The following is a 21509-nucleotide window of genomic DNA, read 5'->3' on the forward strand; positions in this document are numbered from 1 at the left end:
GCTGTACTGGTAACTTTTACTTAGGCAGTGATCCTTACTCTACTGCTTTGCCTTTGGCAGCAACCTGTTTGATTTTATGTATTCTTTCTGTTTAAGACCACATTGAGCTATTCTTTTAAATACTTAAAATCTCATTGAGTACATGAAAGATTAAATTATGCTATAAGCTAAACTTTGCTACATACAGCTGTATATAACTTCCATCTTGAGTCCAGAGGAGTTTGGAGTTTGGTACAAAGACAGAATATAGGTACAAAGCACTAAGTCTTAAACCTTCCTTATGCTTGTCCTCAATTACAGAATCTTTTGGCTGAGAAAGTGGAACAGTTGATGGAGTGGAGCTCAAGGCGTTCAGTCATCCGCATGAATGGAGATAAATTCCGAAGATTTGTGAAGGCTCCACCTCGTAACTACTCTGTGGTAGTGATGTTCACTGCTCTCCAGCCACAGCGGCAGTGCTCTGTTTGCAGGTAATTTGTACGTTACTGACCTTTCTCATCTTCCTTACCTCAGTTTGCAAAGTGAGCGTTGGAATCAGTGTGCAATATGCTGAGTAGGGTTGTTCTTTGCATGGGATAGATGCTCACTAGTCAGCAGGTTCGTGTGCTTGTTACAGTATCTTTTCAATCACATTTAATCTATATGTCACATTTTAGAATTCTTCCAGGGTTTTTTTTTTTTGTTAAATTACAGTTGAATAAAATGTACGCAACTGAGGAAGACCTTCTCTTCAAGAGATCAGCTTTATTTTATTATCAGTTAACCATATCTTTCCAAAGACATTTTGTGACAAAAGTGATTCATTACTCTTTAATAATATGACACTTCAATGATTTCTTCAGTAAAGAGATGCTCAAGGTGCTCACGCAGATGTGATTTATCGTCTAATTTCACAGCTTTGGGCGGCTCTTACATGCAAGCACATTTTTACATGAGGTCATAGGTATTGTGGAATACTGTCCAATGCAATTTGATGTGTTCTGGTAGCTCCATTCTGAATATGTATTAGAGTGTCTCTGGTCTCTCTAGTCTTCTAAATTCAAAATCTCTCTCTGCAAGTTCCTAGTGCCATAAATTAATCCACAAATGACTAATGATAGGGAAATAGGGCCAAGGCACTGAAAGGTAGTCATGCACTTAATTACCTCACTAAACCAGAAACTGTGCTAATAAAACCTTCTTCAGCCAAAATATGCATTAGAAATTACTATGTTTAGCAATAAATGGGATTATTGGGCAGGGAGCTCTAAACACTATTTAAATAGGCAGCAAAATATTTTGTAGGACTATGAAAAATGTAGGCTGTGTATGAGGTAATACAATTTTATGTTTTAAATATGCTTATTTAAACCATATACAAAGTTGGTAAATGTAGCAGCGTGTTAGATTTCTGATGTGTTGGAATGTGATATTCACAACTGAAACTTTAATTTGGGTATCCGTACTTGTATATGTTTTTTATTAGATTTTCTGTTTTTATAGATTAATTTTCTGTCATTGAAGTCAGTTCGTCAGTTTTGAGGGAGAGTATATAAATTGTCTTTCCACTTCACTTTCTGTATGTGAACTGTGAAGCTGAAGGATTAGGCTGAACAACAGAAGTTGTCCAACACTCTAAAGTGAAATGAATTTTTAGTTCAGCACTTTCTTTGCTGTTGTTTCTCCTTTATGTTGCCAGAGTTCAGCTTCAGGAGATGACACAGGAGTTGAAAGTTTTATATCATTGTTTATTTACCCAGTGGGTAAAGCTCCAGGAGATTCACCAAGATCAGCTTTATAAGGGTCATTGTCATTATAATGGCCATGGCAAATTCTTTTCCTGTTCTATGTACAGGTCTTTTGTAGGGTGTGTTAAACAACATAAATATTGCTGTTATTAAGGAAGTTAATTTTGCTTGCAACTGTATATTGTTTACTGCAGTGAAAAAGAGCTTATAAACTTCATTTTAGGAAACACCAGACTAGATATTTTGTACAGAAGCAACTGAAATTTTTTAGGCATAAAATGAATGAAAAATCAGCATACTACTTTCAGTTGGGTTTGTTTAAATAAATGTGAAGTTGCGATCCAGTTGTTCATGTGAAATAAAAAGAATTTAATGAGGTTGATCATACTGCACATAAAACCGTTACCAGGAAAATTGACGTTTTCAAATCAATGGCTAATTAATGGACAGGAGCACTGAAAGGATATATAGAACTGAAACACATGCATTACTTGATTGTTAGCTATTCACTAGCCACTTTGCCTAAGGGAAAAATCGATTTTTTAACTTAATCCGTAATGTTCTGTGAAGAGGCTCTTGTTCAAGATTTAAGTTAACTGCTACTTGTCAAAATATTTTTGGAATAATTGTATAGAAAAAGAAAATCAATGTCATATTTCAAATATGAAAAAGCACTTAGTCTGAAATCTTTGAGTAACTTTGTTGCAAGAATGAGAACTTTTTTCCCCTCTATAAATTGAGTGTGGTTGGTCTATATACCACAAGACTTTAAAAAAAAAAAGTTTTGAAAAGGTTTTTTCCTTTTGGTGTCTAGATCTGACACTTCTTTATTTTATCTTTCTATGATATATGCAGAAAGATGACCTAATTTGTCTCAGACAATCTAAGGGTTTTCTCTGTGTGGCAAGGAGGATGTTAAAACATGATTCACACAAAGCACATGATTTGTGAAAGTGTATGGAAATCATTTCAACTTAGTGTTAAAATGCTGCATACAAAGAAGTCTTTGGGATTCTAGATAAAGCCTTTGAATATAAAAAATACCCTTTCAGTCAATCATGTCTGAATCAATCTCGTCCTAACACATGAAGGCCTCTGAAAACCAGCAGATATGTATACGTATTAGTAGAGCCTCTAGTCATCCTTCTAGAGTTCTTTTCAAATAAATGTTGTCTTTATTCCAGAGCAGAATTTGAAGTAAAACTCTTTCATCTAGCTTTGTGGACAAAGAAGTTACAATTTTATGATCTAAAAGAGTATTGAAAGCCATCTGATGCCATCACAACTGTGTTAGTGGTAACATAAATGTCAGTTTTCCTGTTGTCCCAGTTATTTGTGTTCAATATGACATAGCTGGTGTTGGGAAATGAAGTAAGAATAACTGATCAGATATTCAATATGCTCTTGAATGGGGGTGAAATGTGTTTCTAATGGCTTAGGATGAGGTTTTTTCCGTGCATGTTTGGAAACGTGTTTGATTAAACTGTTTTGGTTCCCGGAAATTAAACTTAGTTTTAATTGATTTACATGTTACTGCTATTCTTGGTGAATATATTCTTCAACAGCGCACTGGAAAAGCAGTGTCTTGGGTTATGTAACCTAAAAATGTGTATTCTATTTCATCTGTTAAAATCTGTTTTTTGGGAGATGTTTTTTCCTTCTCTTGTAACTCCAGGGGGTAGGGGGGTGGATGCCTTCCGATAATGACCCAGCCATTAAAACCAGGTGGGGCAGTGTTTCTTATCTCTTTCACCACCCCTCCATCCTCCAGGGGGACATCTTCTGATAATGGGCCATTAGGGCCCACCAATGACATGACACATTCCATCATCCCATTGTGAGATGCTCCACACAGAGGGGGAGGAGCCAGCTGTTCCCTGCTAGATAAAAACTTGAGTCTGAAGGACACAAGGTATCCATTTTTTCGACTGGATTCCTGGAGGAAGACCAGACCCCTCTTGCCACCACTGAACTTCCTACAGGACCATCTCTACTCCATAGAGCCACATCTGTTACCCCAGAAGAGTATTTGGACTGCCTCCAACACCCTGAGCAGCAGGGTGTCAGGTTGTATCCCTGACTCTGTCAGTGTTCTTTCCAGAATTTTTTTTTTTGCTTCCTTGCTTGTTTTTTTGTACTACTACATTTGTATTTTCATTATTTTAAATATTCCTAGTAAAGAATTGTTACTCCTATTCCCATATCTTTGCCTGAAAGCCCCTAATTGCAAGATTACAATAATTTGGAGGGAAGATGGTTTACATTCTCCATTCCAAGGGAGGCTCTAGCTTTCCTTGATAGACAACTCTTTCAAAAACAAGACAAACAGATATTAAAAGGCCCTTTGATGCACTATGATGATGAATCAGTTTGGATGAGCAGTCAGAAATAATCTCACTCTAAATAGTGACTCCTCAGGATATAAGACTATCTTCATTTTGCCTTTGTCCTTAGGTCTTCACTCAACTAGATGGTTAATCTCTTTTAACCAGATCAGCCACACTACTGAAAAAAGTTACTTATGTATATAAGGAGAAAAAAACATGTTCACTCTGACAAGAATATCATCACAAAATAAAGGGACTGTTTCTCAGTCTGTACTTTGTATTGCATACAGGGAAATGGTAACTAGTGGACTAGAATCCTTTTTTGGGTGAAAATTTGCTGCCAGCTTCTCTGCCTTTCATGTTCTTGCATCTCAGAATGTGTTCCCCCATTTTAGTATCACTACATTTTTCTAAAATGATCAGCACCTTTTTACCAGACAGAATTCAGTGACACGCCCCCGCCCCCCGCCTCACTGATTATTAGTGTTTTGATTTTCGGCTGCAAAAGGGCTTTACCTCAAGCATGCTGATGCTGACTGCTCCTCTGCATCTTTGAGGCTAAAGATGCTGAGTTTCAGTGGGCAGGCTCTATACTTTGACCTGTGCCACTAGTTTGTTACAAGATAATGGTTAAAATATGTAAATTAGACATATATATCTCTCTGAATTAACAGCTACTTGAAACAAACAAGCTTTTGTTCTGCATAATTTCTACTATTCTTACTTATGCCTGTGAATTCCCAAATGTTTTTTAAAGAGGTAACCAAGCCTGTTTGAATCATTGCAAATCAAGTTTGAAGCCTAAAATTACCATCATAAATGATCAGGAGAAAAAATGGGGAAATGCAACAGAGAAAGACTATAAAAATTGCTGATAACTGCTCATGAAGACAAATTCTGCAAGCTGAAAACTGTATTGTTCATTAGTATTTTACAGTGGCAGTAATAAACCTGCTTTCAGATTCTTGAAAAGTACAGTTTTGTAAAGACTGTGCAAAGAGAATTTATGGAGAAAAAAGATAGAAGTGGTTGGTAATGCAGAGTAGTTTGGGTAGCCAGTAATTTTCTTCAACCCTATGTTGATGAGACTATTGCATTTTTAAAAGTGTCAGAAGTTTTGTTATATTGAAACAAACACTGATTAGCTGAAGTTGTGTGTGTATATATTTATATGTGTAAGACATATAGAAAAAAATATACATAAACATCAGGGAGATAGGTCCAGTTTTCAGGTGTGGCACATGTTTTCTAAAGATTGCTTTAGTTTAATTTGAGTGACAAGACTTGTCAAGAAGGGAAGACAGGTCACCTCACCTCTGATGAGTAACAGCTGTGTTAATTACCCAATACAGCCTGGCCCCTGATGAGTCACAGCTATATCCAATAAGGATGAGTGAGATAAAAGAGGAGGTATGGGGGTAAGGGGAGGATTATTATGGAGGAGGAACCTCGAGGAGCATAAAGGTGACAATCATGGAGCAGGATCTTGGGGAGAGAGAATCACTGCTGCACGGTCAGTCTGGGTCTGCACTTAGAGCCTGTTGTTGGAACCTGCAGTCACAGTCTAGCTAGGTAAAAGCCTGCAGTTGGAGTCTGCAAACCAATACATGCAGTCATAGTTTAGCAGGAAATAACCAGCAGTCAGAGGCTGGAAGGGAAACCTACAGTAGGAACTTGCTGCAGCCAGAGTCAGTGAAGAGTTGGTGTTAAGATGACTAAGCCATGAAAAGGAATAAAACAGGACCCTTTTTATGCTGTGATAAACAAGAAGTCCGTGCCTCAGCTCATTCTACCCTCTAATAAGAGGGCTGCTGCAACTAAGACTGAACTCTGTTAGAAATTATTAATAACACCTTTGGAACAAGCTTGTAGTTACTGCAGAAAGCATGCTGAGATAATGCAGAATACTGCAGAATGAGCTCAAAGTTAACTCTCCTTGAAGCTATTCCTTCTTGGAGGATTATCTATATGGTAACTTATACTTCAACATAGTGTATTTTTAAGTTTTCAGCTTAATGTTGTAGTATGTTGTTTTGCAAAGAGCTGTGAATGTGACTTCTGTTGACTCTGTGCATAGAAGGAAATGGCAGAATACATGGGAAGAGATTATAAATACTTTTATTAACACCTACCCTATCAATGAGACCTCTAAGAGGAGGTTTTTTAATTCTGAAAAAAGAGAAATTTTGTTGGTTTCCCAGCTTAAAAAAAAAATCTCGGAAGATAGATGTTTTCAAGTAGCTGATGCAAGAGTAGGTCAACAGCAAAAAGAGTTAGGACAGTCAAGGAGCATCATCAGAAAGAAGAAACAGGATCCAATGTCTTTCAGTTTTTTGCTGGCTGATAAAGAGCAGATAGTGAGAAAATCATTGATCGGTCTCTTAAATGTAGTGAGAGGGAATTACCGTTTGAACTTTTGTTCAATGAAGGAATAGGAAATTTGGAGCAAGCTGTTGAAAGTTCTACAATTGCTTTTTCTGTGCACTTTAGGACCTTGATAGGAGTATTGACAAGTCCTGCTTAACATGACAGTAATTTTATACTTTGGATTGTAAGGGATGCCTTATTCTTCCTGAGATCACAATATTTTTTGTTTTACTTTGTAATTTCTGCAAAAGGGGACCTCATAACTTCTTTCCATCTGTAGAATATTGAAAATTTCATGGGATGGTATAAATAGAATAGCATGGATTTTTGCTTGCTTTCTGCGTTTGTAGATAGCTGGATTGCAAACCTTGTGTGTTTTTTCAATGTTTATTGTCTCTGTTGCATTTAGTGAGTTTTCTGGACACATTTGTAGATTTTTCAAATGCTTTTCATCAGGATGTTATGAATCATCCTAAACAAAATCAAATAAGCATTCTGAATTTATTGTCTTCTTGACACGGAGAAGTCAAAATATGCATTTAGCCCATTGTTCCTTTAGTTTTGGGGACCACAATTCCAAATAAAAGCCAAAAGTTGTATTGGAAGTAAGTTGCAGCACTGATCACAGTTTACTTTAAACAGATGGATAAGAATGTTTAAGTAACCTGGTAGTACATTCTGTGCCAGCTCTACATTTTTAAGTATTGCACATAATGTGCCAGAAAATAATGCTTTATTGCTTTCTTCCTCAAATAATTCTGCACCCTTGTATTCTTTTCCTAATATTCCATTTGTGTTTTCCTTACTGTAATGTCATACCAATAGAATAAAATTAATCTCATTAAATGTAGCTCAAGTTATATAAATCTGATTAACAGCTATAGACACACATAATTAATCTTTTAAAATAAAATTTTTAAGATTTCATGAGCCCCTCTTGTGTAATGGAAAAATTTCTGTAGAGCATTTGCTTAGCAGCTTATTTTCCAGTATATTGAATTTTCTGAGTAAATCTAATAGTAGCATTCTCTTTTGATCTGGCCACTATTTTCTGGCAGCTTGTCAATATTGCTGTTGCTAGTTCCTGTGTTGTTATTATGATGAAATTCTAAAGAGCTGACTATAGCAACAATAGCATTCAAATCTTCTCCATCTATCAAAAAATCCTGTCAAGCAAATGAGAAGTGCTAACAATATATTCTGTTGAGTTCAGACTAAGTGTAGTTCTTTGCTTTTATGCCTTTATAGATTTTTCACAGTTATTCTAGTAATTTTGTATAATTAACATTACTTCCTAGAAACAAGCTGATAGAATGGGTACAAACTAATTCTAGATAGGTAGATAAAAACTTGGCAGTTGTTATTGTCAAGCTGATAATTGAAGACAGGATTTTTTTCAGTCGAGTGCTTACGCTTTTTACTGTTACTCTGTCTGAAGGAATTAACCAGTGCTGCAAAAAGTTACTAATGTTATTCTATCAGAAATTTATCAGTTGGAAATGATATAATGGTGTTAGGATGATTTTTAGTTCTGTGTGTGGTAATACTTTAACTTTGTATTCCTGCTGCTCCTCGTTTCATTCTTCTCCACACCCTTCAAGAGCTTCTGTGAAGATGCATCATAGAATGGTTTGCTGTTTTCAGTGTGAGGATGAAACTGTCCTTTGAGTCTATTACAAAAAAACAACAAAATAATACTTTTCTTTAAGTAACTTTAAATTTTACCCATTTACTCAAAATAGTTTTAAGATGCAAAATACATGGAGATCAATGGGAACGAGTCCTCTCAAGTAGTGGGGCCATAAATGGAGTATCTGAATTTCCCAGAAATACGGTTTCATCACAAGTGAAAGGTAGATAAAAGAGAATTGTGGCATCAAGATGAACTGATTTTCATGTTGTTCTTAAAATAAAACTGGCTTAGCTTAAATACAGCAGGTTTAAAGAAGAGTGCACTAGATATTGCTTAAGATTTTACAACATTCCTTTGATGTTGTCTGACTGCCCTCTTCAGGATGACAATGACTATACTTAGTGATAATATCTGTTTCTAGACGTAACCACTCTAATGCCTAAATTGCTTCTTTTCTTTTTTTTTAGTTGAAACCTGCCCATTGAGTAAAGCTTGTTAAGTAGTAAATTTTACCAAGTCAGGTAATAAGGGTAAAAGTTGAGTTTTTCTGTGTTTCATGTTATTTAATTCTTTGTAGGAGTAAGATATCACCAATTTTCATTTTAATTCAGTGTTTTATGATTTTTTTTTCCCATGTACAGTAGATTTCTTAATACTACACAACTGTGCTGGTGTTTGTATGTAATATATTTCATGTCTAAGCTTGATCTCAGTTACAGAGAAATGGGGATGGTCTTAGGATATCTGTGATCCTGTAATGCTCTTCCCCTTATTTTCTCTCATATGTTTAGTGCAGAGTTTTCTCTTGCAGCGAACAGATATTTGCATTTACAACTTTTAAACAGTGTTCTGCACCATGAAACACATAGAACTGTTTTTCTAGAAACACTGTTTTGAGTAAAGCTGTGGAGCACGTTTATTTATACTACATCTGTATGTTACCATATGCACAGATGAGTTGTCAAGTGGTAAAATCCTGGTTTGGATCCTACAGTGGATGTAATTAAACAGTAATATGGAAATTAGCGAAGGGGTCTGTCTATATCAGAAAGTACTGCAAGCATTCCTTCGTGGGGTTTTTTTGGGTGTTTTGTTTTTGTTGTTGTGGTTTTCTGTTTGTTTGTTTTTGTGGGTTTTTTTTGTTGTTGTTGTTGTTTTGCTAATTTTTTTGTTGGTATAGATTTGTCCTGTGGAATGACCTGTGGTTTTATGGCAATGTGTGTTTAGAGGATGTCTCTGCTAGTATTATCCTCCTGGAATTCCTTCCCTTTGTCTTTCCCTTCCTCTTAGTGAAGTCAGGGCAAAGATGTTTGCTTTCGTTTGTGCTCTCTTTGGTTTTCTTGGTGGGTTGGTTGGTTTTTGTTGTTTTATTTAGGAAGATATTTAGTAGCAAATCACCTTCTAGTGCTGATAGAAAAGATTATATGGTGTATAAAATTACCACATTTAAAAAAACTTGAAAATAAATAATCTGGAGTTTATTATGCTGTTTACAAGCCCTCTTTTTATTCTGTTAGGATCATTTCCCCAGTGCTTAGCAGTTTGTTTGGCTCTCCTTCTATGGCTCTGCTATTTTAGGAATATACATTTCACAGTTGTGTGTTATTTGTCCCCTAGTTTCAAAATTCCTTATGCGTAGCTGTTTCTAGCAAGTATGTCCTGATAGCACACTCAAGAGCCACATAAGTATACCCTTGCATGAGTTTGTTAGCAGATTTATTTGATACTTGCCACTCAGACCAGTCCTATTTACTGAGACTTAAATATGGAAAACATTACTTTGTTCTTAATGTCATCTTGGGATTTCTCTTGTATAGTTTAACTTAATACATTTCTAATTTTGGAGATGACAAATTCAAAGCAAAAGGTTGCATAACAAGCTGAAACTTTTTAATTGATAGTATGGATGTTAAGAATGATACTGCAAATGTAATTCATGTAACCATTGCAGCTGATTATAGGATATTTTGTGCAAGTGAATGGCATATGGATATACATTTGTTTCTTTTCTTTAACAGGCAAGCTAATGAGGAATATCAAGTGCTGGCTAATTCATGGCGTTATTCATCTGCTTTTTCAAACAAGCTGTTTTTCACAATAGTGGATTATGACGAAGGGGCAGATGTTTTTCAGCAGGTAAATGTTGAATACTGTAGAGCATTGTTAATTTTTAGAGCTAAATTCAATTTGTCCAATAATACAAGATAAATTATTTTCCGTATGTAGGTGTGTACCCTTGTTTTGTATATCATTTCCTCCTGGTTAAAAACACAGCAGTTTCTGTGTCATCAGTGGAGACCGGCTCTACTAATAACCACTTCTACTATTTTCCAAGTGTAGTTTATAATCTTTGTTTATAGATTGCATTATGTATAAATATATGCAACTTTTTTTCTAAGCAATTGTTTAGGCCATTTTTTTAGAATTAAACGCATTGTAAGAAATATTTTAATTTAAAGATTTCCTTTCTTTTCTCTTTAGGGGAAAGAAAAAATACACCTCTTTATAAAAGAGCCTTTTAATTGCTTTTATGTAATGCAATATTCTTCAGCTTCAGTAGTATTTATTCTGGAAGTTCTTCAGGGAAAAGAGAAAAGTCTGGTTTACATTTTATTTGTTGGCTATGAAGAGTGAAAGTTGGAGAACAGTTTTAAGGTCTTCTCTGAAATTGAGAAATCAAGAAAAAAGGCTTCCCTTGAAAGTGAATACTAAATACTAACATGCTTATCTTTGATATTTATCCATTGATTGAAGTTAAAAATGCAGATTAGTAGGAGTGAAAAACTTTGAAGTTATTTGTATGTTTTAAATACTTTTTGGTAAAGTGTGTGACTTAAAATCTTCAGGGGAAAAGATTAATATGTCTTTTTAGAATACTTATTTTAAAAAGTTGAAGTATTTATACTTAATATTTAATAAATATTTTTGCTTCCAGTTGAAATATTAGAATGCGTTGTGTACAAATGTTAGTAGCTTAAGATTTTGCTTTAAAAATTAAAGGGGTTTTTTGCTATAAACATTAAAGGCTTTATAACCTAGAGACTATATAGACTGTAGAACTTTATATATCTTGTAACTTGCATGGTTATAATAGTACAAAATATTTTGTTTGATCTTGCCTTAAGCCAATCAACACATGTTAGAAGCATCTAGTTCAACTTATTTCTTGTGTAACAGGGCACAAATTCATTTATTTTAAATGGTATGCATTTAAAATCATGTTTACATTTAGACAAAGTTAAGCATAAAGATGTAAGGGTTTATTTAAGAGGCAGAGCATTAAGAATAAGTTATACTAATGAATATTTTAAAGTGGATTTGAGAGAAATGCAGTTCTGACTTTACATTTATGTGTGCAAAATCATGTAATGCTGATGCCATCGCAAAAAGCCCCAAAAAGTAACATGGTTTTGGTTTTTGCGGCTTTTGCCATGTTTATAGAGAAATGATAAAGCAGTTCCAGATCAGTTGCCTCCAAGCTCTGTAAAATATCTGAATATTTCTGTATCTTATATTTTATTTAACTATTTCACAAAATGTATTTCAGCCTTTCTTGGAATATTTTTTTATTTCCAGATCATTTCAGTGAAGAAGAGGGCCTTGCTTTTTGTGGGGTTTTGTTGTTGTTGGGGTTGGGTTTTTTTGTTGTTTGTTTGGGGTTTTTTTTGCTTAGATGGAAAATATTTTAATAGTTGCTAATTTCTATTGATAAATTCAGTTCTCTACTTGATTCAGTATAAAGTTTTGCTAATGTGTGAAATTCATTTTTCAGGAACTAAACTAAACTTTAAATATTACCCCTGATTTTGTTTATTTTCATTTTTTCAAGTGCCTTATTGCATGATTTATGAGATGACCTGAATACAGAGGAATTTCATACAGTGAAATTACATTTTCCTATACCACCTTGCAAAGCTGAAGTCAAAATTTCAAGTAGCAAATGTATATGTTTGATCTATTTGTTTATCACTTTTGAGGTTTTTTTTTTTTTAAATATATTGTGAATATTTCCAGGGAATTAATGTGTGAATTATCAGTAATTTCTAGTGCAAGTTACATAGTTAAAACTAGGGGTTTTTTGGATTAAAAAAAAAGCCTAGTCAGTAGTGGTTAGTCTCTGTTAGCCAAACAATGTCAACTTACTTTGTTTCCTTTGAATTATAACTTAATATACTTTAATAGATTGGTTGGGTGCAGGGTATCTGTTTTATCTGTTCCAGGAAAGTTCTTACAGTGTGTGTGAGAACTTTAAAGCGTAAGATACTCTTATATAGAAAGGTTTGTGGGTGAAACACCCTTAATAATTAAACATCCTGAAGAATCTACTGGAAGGAATTTTCTGAGCACTCTTTTTGGAGGACTGTATATGAGGGTGTTTCAAAAAATGTAATGTATTGGAGGCAAGTGATATTTTTATGCTAATTAAATTTGTGTTATTAAGGATATTGGGGTGTTATATTTTGAGGATAAAGTTACTAATATTCTTCCTGCTGTTTTTCCTGGTTTTGTAGCTGAATATGAACTCTGCTCCAACTTTCATGCATTTTCCTCCGAAGGGTAAACCCAAGAGAGCTGACACATTTGACCTGCAGAGAATCGGATTTGCAGCTGAACAGCTAGCTAAATGGATAGCTGACAGAACAGATGTTCATGTAAGTCTTTCAACAGTTTTAAAAGTTGAAGGCAAATGTATCTTTGTGGTTTGTGGCAGGTTGATGATAAATTTCATCTTTCCTTAATAACTTCTTGTAAAGTGAGGGTTACGCAACACATTAAAAAAAAAAACGGTTTTGGTACTTGTGAGAACTTCTGCAGTCTGCAGATTATATTCTATTCTTGCTTTGTTAAGTTTTATGTAGTCTAATACTGGATAAAAACAAGCAGTAATAATTAGCTGTTAATAAATAAAATGTGCTTTACAAAACACTTAGATTCGAAGGTAGCTGCTTTTAGTTCAGACACAACCAGCAAATCTGTTGAAGAAATAATGTTTCAGAGTTGCAAGGTTAAAAGTTAATTATAAACTTTTTTCATAGTTAAAGAAAATAAAGTACTTATTAAAGAAAGTACTATTTTTTCCTCATTCAAGTATATTTAGGGAGTGGTCTTGCTGACTGAAACCAGATTTCAGGACATGGAAGACGATCTGTATGTAAGCATTTATTACCATCTGTATTTGCATTTTTCCTTCCAGATTAGAGTGTTCAGGCCTCCTAACTATTCTGGTACAATTGCACTGGCTCTTCTGGTATCTCTTGTTGGTGGTTTGTTATATCTGCGAAGAAATAATCTAGAGTTCATCTACAACAAAACTGGCTGGGCCATGGCAGCTCTGGTATGTAGATTTTTCCTTACTAATAAGCTTTTTATTGATTCTTACCTTAGCATATATGTTATCATTATTTACATGGTAAATTAAAAACTATTGCATTAGTACATTGTTCAGAATGATACTGTCACAAAAAGATTCATAATCCAGATTTTGGGTCTAATTCTTATAAGAAGGGAGTATCAGTTACTATGGGTGACTCACTGAAAATGAGCAAATTCTCTGATAGCTGCAGTTTTGTATTTGAACTTTAATATGAAAATATTTCCAATAATTGTTACTGATATTTCTGGCTGTGGTTCAACTTGCTCTTTTTTGATAAAATACAAACTGTTGATCAATTGGTTTAGCATAGATATTGATGTATATATCACTTTAGAGTGATGGACTGTATCAGACTACTTTAGAGTAGTGAAAGGTTGAGAAAAAAACAAAGGCTTATATATTTTTAAGACACTGATAAAGGATCTGAGAAACAAAGAAAAAGGAGTTGTTTCCAAAACTGGTTTCAGTAGTACTGACCTTAACATTCTACTGTTAACTGAAATGAGAATAGAATGTTCTTAGTCTTAGCTCTGAGGAAAGACTAAATCTAGCGAAGTCTGAAGTATTAGTTAACTAAATCCTCAAAACCTTAAATAATGAATGAGGCTTTAATTTGCTTAATTGTGTATTGCAGTGTGTTTATTTACATGGTGGTTTTCAAATAACTGAGTAGACTGATGAATTGTGGGATGTGCAACTTAGTCAGCTGTCTCAGTTTTAAACAGGAAATATTATTCAGAAGTGGTAGATGTTACAGTATATCAACAAGCACTCATCTCTCCAACATCATTGTGACTGACAGGAGAAGAAAAATCTGAGGAGCAACATCAAGGGCTTAATTTTCAGGGACATGGCATCAGAAGCATGGGTTTTAACACTAGAACAGTAATAAAATAAAAGCTACAGAAAGCCCACTTTTTCAACAGAAGTATTGACAATTATTTTGTTCCTTATTGGCAGTTGTTTTTTCTGATGGTGTAGAGCTGAGAAAGCACAAAAGCACTTTTCTAAAAACTGTAAGTTTGGGGTTTAAATGCTTTTGGGGTGTACTGGTAGGTAGTTAGTATTCATTAAACATACTAACATTTTTGAATTTCAACTGAAACTTTTCCATAGAGATTATGGCATTCAGTGAGTGAAAACTGTACCCTTGCAAACAAATAACTGTCTTGTTTTCTTTTTCTTATTTTTAGAGCTTCTCAGTTTGCTCTGAACAGTTTTTATGTTCCCAAATCTTATAAAAAAGGAAAAAATAGTTTAATACTTTGAGTGAAAAATAGATGGTGTCCCTCTGCTTGATTGGTCTGTTACTAAAAATTAGAAGAAAGTTCTCAGCATGAGGAATCTGTGTGCTGTTTTGACTGAGAAATGTTAATTTGATAACTCCATTGATATTTAAATGTTGTCTCACAGTCAGTATTTCCAATAGTGTTTTAAAAGAATATTTAAGAATACAATTTTTAATGGTACATAAAATAGTTTTGGTAGACTTGCAGAAGCAAGACCACAGGTTTTATCTTGCATGTGGATTCCAATGCCAGCTCACACAAGACCGCTGAATTGGATTTCCCTCAGTATTAGATTGTGCAACAGCAATATTTGTGGAAGCACTGCAGGTTCTGGTAGTATCTTGTATGCCTTAAGCATTTTCACTTGCAACATTACCCAGGATGACTGAGTCCCAGTACATAATATCCCAAAAGATGTCTTTTGAAATCATATAAAATTTATCCCCTAGATTATCTTGGGCTTTAATTCAAATTCTGCTCTTCATCTATGGATATTTTTCCCTCTGACATGCCAACACAAAGATGAGGGACTTAAATCCTTAGATATTTGCAGACTCCTGTCCTTTTATGCTGATGACAAGAAACAGTTCAGACTCTTCAGGATTTATTTCTTAAGCAGAGAGAAGAAAAGGTCAGATGGTATAAACTAGGCAAGGTTCTAACTGTTTAGATAAGGAATTGCTTCATTTTAGACAACAGTAGGTGTGCTGAGAGGTTCTGTTGGCTAGACTGTCTTTTGACAGTGTTTTCTTTACCAGCCTGTTTTCTGCATGTAATTTACAGGTTTACTTTATGTATATGTTTCAGATTTGCCTATATACGTGTGGAATTTGGGAAGACAAAATCAGATTAGAAGGCATTTGCCTGAACTCTGTTGGGCAAAATATGACAAGTCACTTGAATGAGGAGACAGTGTGTGTTTACTGTTCTCATAACAGTTAATGGGCATGAGAAATGTGTACTGTGCAGATACACTCCCCAGCACTTGCACCACTTAGTACATTCATCAATAGGTTTTGGTTCAAAGGAGCAGGGAGGGTCTTATGGTTACTAGTGACTTTTTCACTCCTTTCTGGAAATGAGGATAAAAAAATTGTGCTTTATTCAAAAATACACAGAAGGTTTCTCTGTGTGACTAGGTAGGCATCTCAAAAGAACATTAATAAATTTTAATTGTTAATTTCCTTCCTATAATTAGAGGTTTTAGAGATGCACATTTAAAGATACAGAAATCCATTATCATTGTTTTTGTGTTGTACTCTGCCCTTTAATTGTATATCTCATATTGGAGAGTCTGATAACTGGATTTAGAAATAGAGTACAGATCTCATAGCATGAGAGCCTTCATTGAGTGCAAAGACAAGGCTAAACTGGGTAAGAAAGAATTACGTTTCTTTAAAACAATAATTCTGAAATGGTTAGAATTTACATATACAGAACAGTATAGAAATAAACTGTAGAACTAGTTGTCAGTTGTCCACTTTTTATTGAACCTATGCTGGAATTTAACTATATTCATAAATAAATCGAAAATTTCAATTTTTGTCTTACATTACAAAGTGTTTTCCATATTCTTGGGTCTCAGCTTGCAAAGAAATGTAATTATTGCCTTTGTATAGGAAGGTACAGGAATATAGGAAGCTTCTCTTCAAAATGAATAAGTGACTTTAAGTCTCTAGTAGTTTAGTTTAATGAACTAGTAGACAGTGTTAAACAAAACTTAGGCCTTTGAGAAGGGGTATTAAACCCATATAAATAAATTGCAAAGTTACCAAGGACAGTTGAGAAATTCTGCTTATGTGCCCGTGAAGTTGTCTCGCTGTAGTTCAGTGTTCTGCTGGGACTCTTGGTGCTTAATTTATCTTGTGCCTCTTGTTAGGACCCTCATGATTTACACACAGATGAGCTTAAAGAAGTCTCCCCCTTTGTGAAACTAAGGATGGAAGCCATCAGGGAAGCATCACTTGTAATTTTTTAACAAGTTCCTGTAGCAGATCCATCTGCTCATAGAGTGTACTCACCTAGGACTGGTAGTAGGGGTGGGCTGAATTGCCACTGAAGAAACCCTGTGGGCATTTGGTCTTAGAACCATGCTGTGTTGTAGCAAATCACTGTTCTTTTCCTTTCTACTACACCAGCCAATACACCAGTATTTGGCTACAGAGACAAATCATCTATGTGCTTTTATCATTTAGGTGCAGAATAAGCTGCCTAAATCTGGAATCTCTTAAAATAGCTTAAAGCCAGAAAAAAACCCTGAACTCCATTGATAAACTAGGTGGCATGCAGCAGTTAGTGCTGTTCTTGGAGTCCAGCAAGGAGAAAGAAAGAAGCAGATGGATGAAACGTGTGTCTGTAGTATTCCTTTCTGTAGAACTGCTGAAATACAGACTCTGCTATGGAAAAATGGCATTGTGATCAGAGATAAGTGCTCAACTTGAATTTTTTTTCTTTTCTCCTTTTTGTCCTTTGAACTTTGACAAGATCCAAGAAAACTGCAGAAAGGTGTAATTTCTCTGTATATGAGAGGAAATACGAACTCATTAACAGGTTGATCATTTGTAGGAATTAATTTGGCAGTTTCTAACTGGGAAAAACCAACTCATGGTAATGGTTAGTTTGGAAACCTTTGGATCCTAAAGTATGAGAACCTATGGAAACTATGCTATTTGGAATGGTAAGCATTGCCTATGAGCGTGAATTATAGATGCATGCATCTGTTTTACAAGTAATAGTCCATATTTTACAAACAGTAGAAGCCTGTGGTTTCCTGTGTTGGTTTTTTACACAGATGATGTAATTGGAGAACATAGAGCACAACGAAATGAGCTTTAATGTCAAGCACTGTATGTAGCATACTAATTTCTTGCATAAGGAATATGATGAAAATGCTCTGTTCTTAGGATATTTAAAATAGATGAGGATTGGAAAAGGGCCAGGGAGAACCTGGAAAATGTATTTTGCCTGCTGAAAAAGTAATTCTGAAAAACCACCCTAAAAAGGAACATGGTAGAAGGAAATCATGGCAGATCCAGTGTGTGGTAGATCAGATTAGGTTTTTTGGTCACTAACAGTCTGAACTGAAAGAATATGGAAGATGCCTTCAGGTTAAATAACCATATTGTTGAGTCTTTGCTTTTCAGTTATGTTTATACTTGACATTTTCTTCTCCCCACTATTTTGTCTCCTAGTTACGTTTTTGTTAGATATTATACTGTCTTAGTGTGGTGTTTAAAGCATTAAAGATCTTCAGTGTTTTGAAAGATTTATCATTTATAAAATATATGACTATATATAAAATGGGGTAGAGTCTTTTTGACCTTTCCGTATGGAAGCAAATTTGGCCCTAAAGAATATAAATTACAAACAGTAATTTAGAAATGAGAGAAATTACTTCTCAGGGAAAACACACTTTCAGAGAGGCACAGTTTGTGTATTCTGTGCATCTGTTATCTTTCAATGTTTGACTTTTCAGTTAATTTTTTGCCTTTCTAAATATCTTTCACCTCACTTTTGTTACCCATATTATTAATTTCTAAACTTTTGTGTTTTCACATAAGCTATCTATTATGTGATTAATCACTAAATTGCAGTATAAATTTCTCTGCTGAAACAGTCTGCAGGGTACAGAAATAATTGTTACTTGTCTCTCAGTGATGACACTGTATACTCTTTTCATTTTGTTGCATATTATTAATTAAAACACAATTAATTTGCTAGCAATCACTACCAGTATGTCTTCATCTGCCATGTTAATTATTACACTGTAACGTTCCAAATTCTGTTAAAAGTAAAATGAAACACATTTTATATTAAAATTAAGGACCTGTTCTTATTGTAATTAAAATTGTAACACTACAAGAAAGTTATACATTTCCAAATATGGTGTAATTACCTTTCCTTTCTGTTACGAGAGAAGTGTCAAAAATAACACCACAGTTAAATAATTTTGCTTGCACTTCTTGGTTTCTTAAACTTTCTCTCATGGATACTCTTCCACTGCTTCTCTCTGGATCTGGAGATCATTCTTTTGCTTTGGGGTGATGTGAGGGTATGGTGAGTTGTCAGCATACCGTGGTCTTTGCTGGGAGGAATGTTATGCTGCTGCTTTTTTCCCCCTTGGTTTGGGGTCCATTTGGGGCTATTCTGTGCTTTGAACTGATTCAGCAATCTGCAACAAAATTTTACATGAGAATTTAGAGGGTAAATTGAGGTGATCTTAAATATGTTGGATACTTGTCCTTTATTTTCTTGTTAGCTAAAACTGTTTTTGATGAGCTCCCATGTCCAAGTTTCTCTATTCACTATTGTAATATTTATAGGCTTGGGATCTCCAGTGTAATCCTGTGCTTCCTTTCTTGTAATTCCATACTGACACATTGTAGCCTATGTTTACACTTTGGCTGTCCCTGCTGTCATCTCATCAGGGCTGTACTGCATCAATATGTTGGTCCTATCTATTTCACCCAAACAGAATAGGGGGAAAAAATAATATGCCAATGTAACATAAACTAGGTGTGATCACCTGGTCTTGGGAAAAAATGGCTGTTTTGGCTAGGCAGATAATCTGCGTGCCCCCCCCCCCCCCCCCCCCGCCCCAATTGCAACAACTACTAAACAACAACAGGAGGGGGAAAAAAAAAAAAAAAAACAAAAAAAACACCAAATGAAAACAAAACCCAAAGCCAGGAAGGCCAAGACAGATTTGAATAAAGGTTGAGAAGATTCAGTAGTAAGGCCTTGTTCAAATTTCTAGCAGTGATAATGCTGCATTTACAGGGATACAGAGCTACACTAGCTTATATTTACTTCACAAACATGCTACTAACTGTTCTTTAAAGAAAACACTCTGAAGGGTTTTAGTAAACCCTGGTTTAGTTAGTCACTGCGGTATGAATTTTTACATTCATGATCCATCTTCCTATATCTCTATGACTTTATGATGCTATTGTGAATATTGATGTACAGTAAAAATGAGCATGTACGTAACTGTTCTTAAAATGTAGCTTTTGTAGGGATTATCTACTGATAAAACAAAAGACATATTTAGATGATGTTTCTCTCACTTGGAAAACATAGTATTTTTGATTACCTCTTTAAAATAGTAATAATGACTCTTGGTGTGACTGGTGTTTGTCATGTATATTCTACAATATGATCTTCTACAAGAATTAAGTTGTGTTTTTACAGTTGTCACCTAACTTCACTTGGGGTTGTGGGTGTGGGTTTTTTTTGTTGTTTTTTTTTTTGTGTGTGTCATAGCTGAAATGAATCATAGTTATATAGGACATATCATGAGAATGTCATAAAAAGGGACAGGTTTTTGTGGGTTTTTTTAATAACTGAATATTTTCCATTACTTTATATATAATTTCAGACATGTGAAAGCAAAAATAGTAAGCTAAATATTTGTGCAGGACTTGAAGGCAGAAATATTTTCATGGAAGGTTGTATAAATCTTGGGTACTAGTTTCCAGAACATTTGCAATTAATGCCTTCTACTGCTGCAGATACTTGTCATGTAGATGTGTAAATGTGGCGCATAAATTTAGGATTATTTCAAGTGAGATTTGGAAAATCTGGCATGAGCTACCTCATTTTCAGAATGGTAGAAGTCATTAAGAGTTTTATGAAAGCAATGCATTTGAAGATACTCTCCTGAAATTCAAATAGAGGTAGATGCTGTGTCTGGTTAGTGAAAAAACTTACATATCTAAAGCAAGAATAACCAGCAGAATGGTTTCCTGTTCAGTCCCTCACTGTAAATTAATGAATAAATTGTTTTTCTTTTTTTTTTTTTTTTCCTAGTGTGTTGTATTTGCTATGACGTCTGGTCAGATGTGGAATCACATCCGTGGACCACCATATGCACATAAAAATCCTCAGAATGGACAAGTGGTGAGTTGGTTCTTTTATTTTGAGGGGGAAACAATATGTAGACAATCACTTGTTACAGTGAGCCTATAGTTGCAAATAATTGCAGTTCCATAGGTCTGTATGAAAACCTGTCAGAGTCTTAAATCCCATTGCAAGCAGAGTCTATTTTGGAATTTCAGATCTTTAGAAGGTGTCACGATCTCTGATTTGAGTAATGAAATGGATGGTTATGTTGTTTAAACTCTTCTCTCTGCAGCTCCTAGCTGCAGTTGATGTGTGAAAAATTGTTCCATACCACACAATTCCCGCTGCCCAAAGATAAATGCAGATACTGTTCTTCTAGTTAGGGATATGCTTCCTTATGCAGTGGAAAACAATTTTTTTGTTTCATCTTTTTAGGCTACACAAACCTTTTTTTATGCAACACTTTGAGGTTTGTAACTCTCTCAATCATTTTAGTTAGAAGAGATGCCAAGTATGTTCACGTGCTCTGTGCCATTTTCTGTCATGTCTGTAACTCACTAAACTTTCTATAAAGCTTTTTCCTGTATCTCTGAGCTCCTTCAATTTAAACTCTTTATCAGATTTGGTAAGTAGTTAGCACTGACTATTGCCAAAATTACTTTTATGTCCTGCTACTTCTGCCTTTAAAGGATTACCTTATTTGCTTCTTCATGCTCACAATTCAGCAAATGTTCATCAGATCTCAGAAGAATAAGCTCTCTTTGCCTATAAGGAAAGTAAAAATGGCCTTGATTAGTTCCTAATCACTCCTTATTATTTACCACTTTTAAAGCAATCTCTTGAGATAGAATCTACAAAACTTGCAATGACCAGGAAGTTTTATGGGTTTTTTTTTATAACTCATGCCCCATTGAGGTATTTCCAGTTTTGTCCATTACTAGTTAAAGGAAA

At 34.7% G+C, this 21509-nt stretch overlaps 1 protein-coding gene across 5 annotated transcripts in view; it reads left to right on the plus strand.

Annotated features, from left to right (window-relative positions):
* The window catches only part of TUSC3 (tumor suppressor candidate 3), a 106053-nt gene that overhangs the window by 37617 nt on the left and 46927 nt on the right, over positions 1 to 21509 (plus strand). For 2 of the 5 annotated variants that reach the window (XM_040064567.2, XM_058420637.1), the window contains exons 2-6: positions 301 to 470; positions 10073 to 10190; positions 12566 to 12706; positions 13249 to 13389; positions 20526 to 20615. In XM_040064567.2, the coding sequence (XP_039920501.1) occupies positions 301 to 470; positions 10073 to 10190; positions 12566 to 12706; positions 13249 to 13389; positions 20526 to 20615 (660 nt within the window). Of the gene's footprint in view, positions 1 to 300; positions 471 to 3644; positions 3795 to 5485; positions 5627 to 10072; positions 10191 to 12565; positions 12707 to 13248; positions 13390 to 20525; positions 20616 to 21509 lie in introns of those variants that run through there. The other 3 variants (XM_058420639.1, XM_058420640.1, XM_058420638.1) reach the window with 3 other exon arrangements.

The sequence above is a fragment of the Hirundo rustica genome, chromosome 5, assembly GCF_015227805.2.
Source record: "Hirundo rustica isolate bHirRus1 chromosome 5, bHirRus1.pri.v3, whole genome shotgun sequence".
In the NCBI taxonomy this organism is placed as follows: domain Eukaryota; kingdom Metazoa; phylum Chordata; class Aves; order Passeriformes; family Hirundinidae; genus Hirundo; species Hirundo rustica.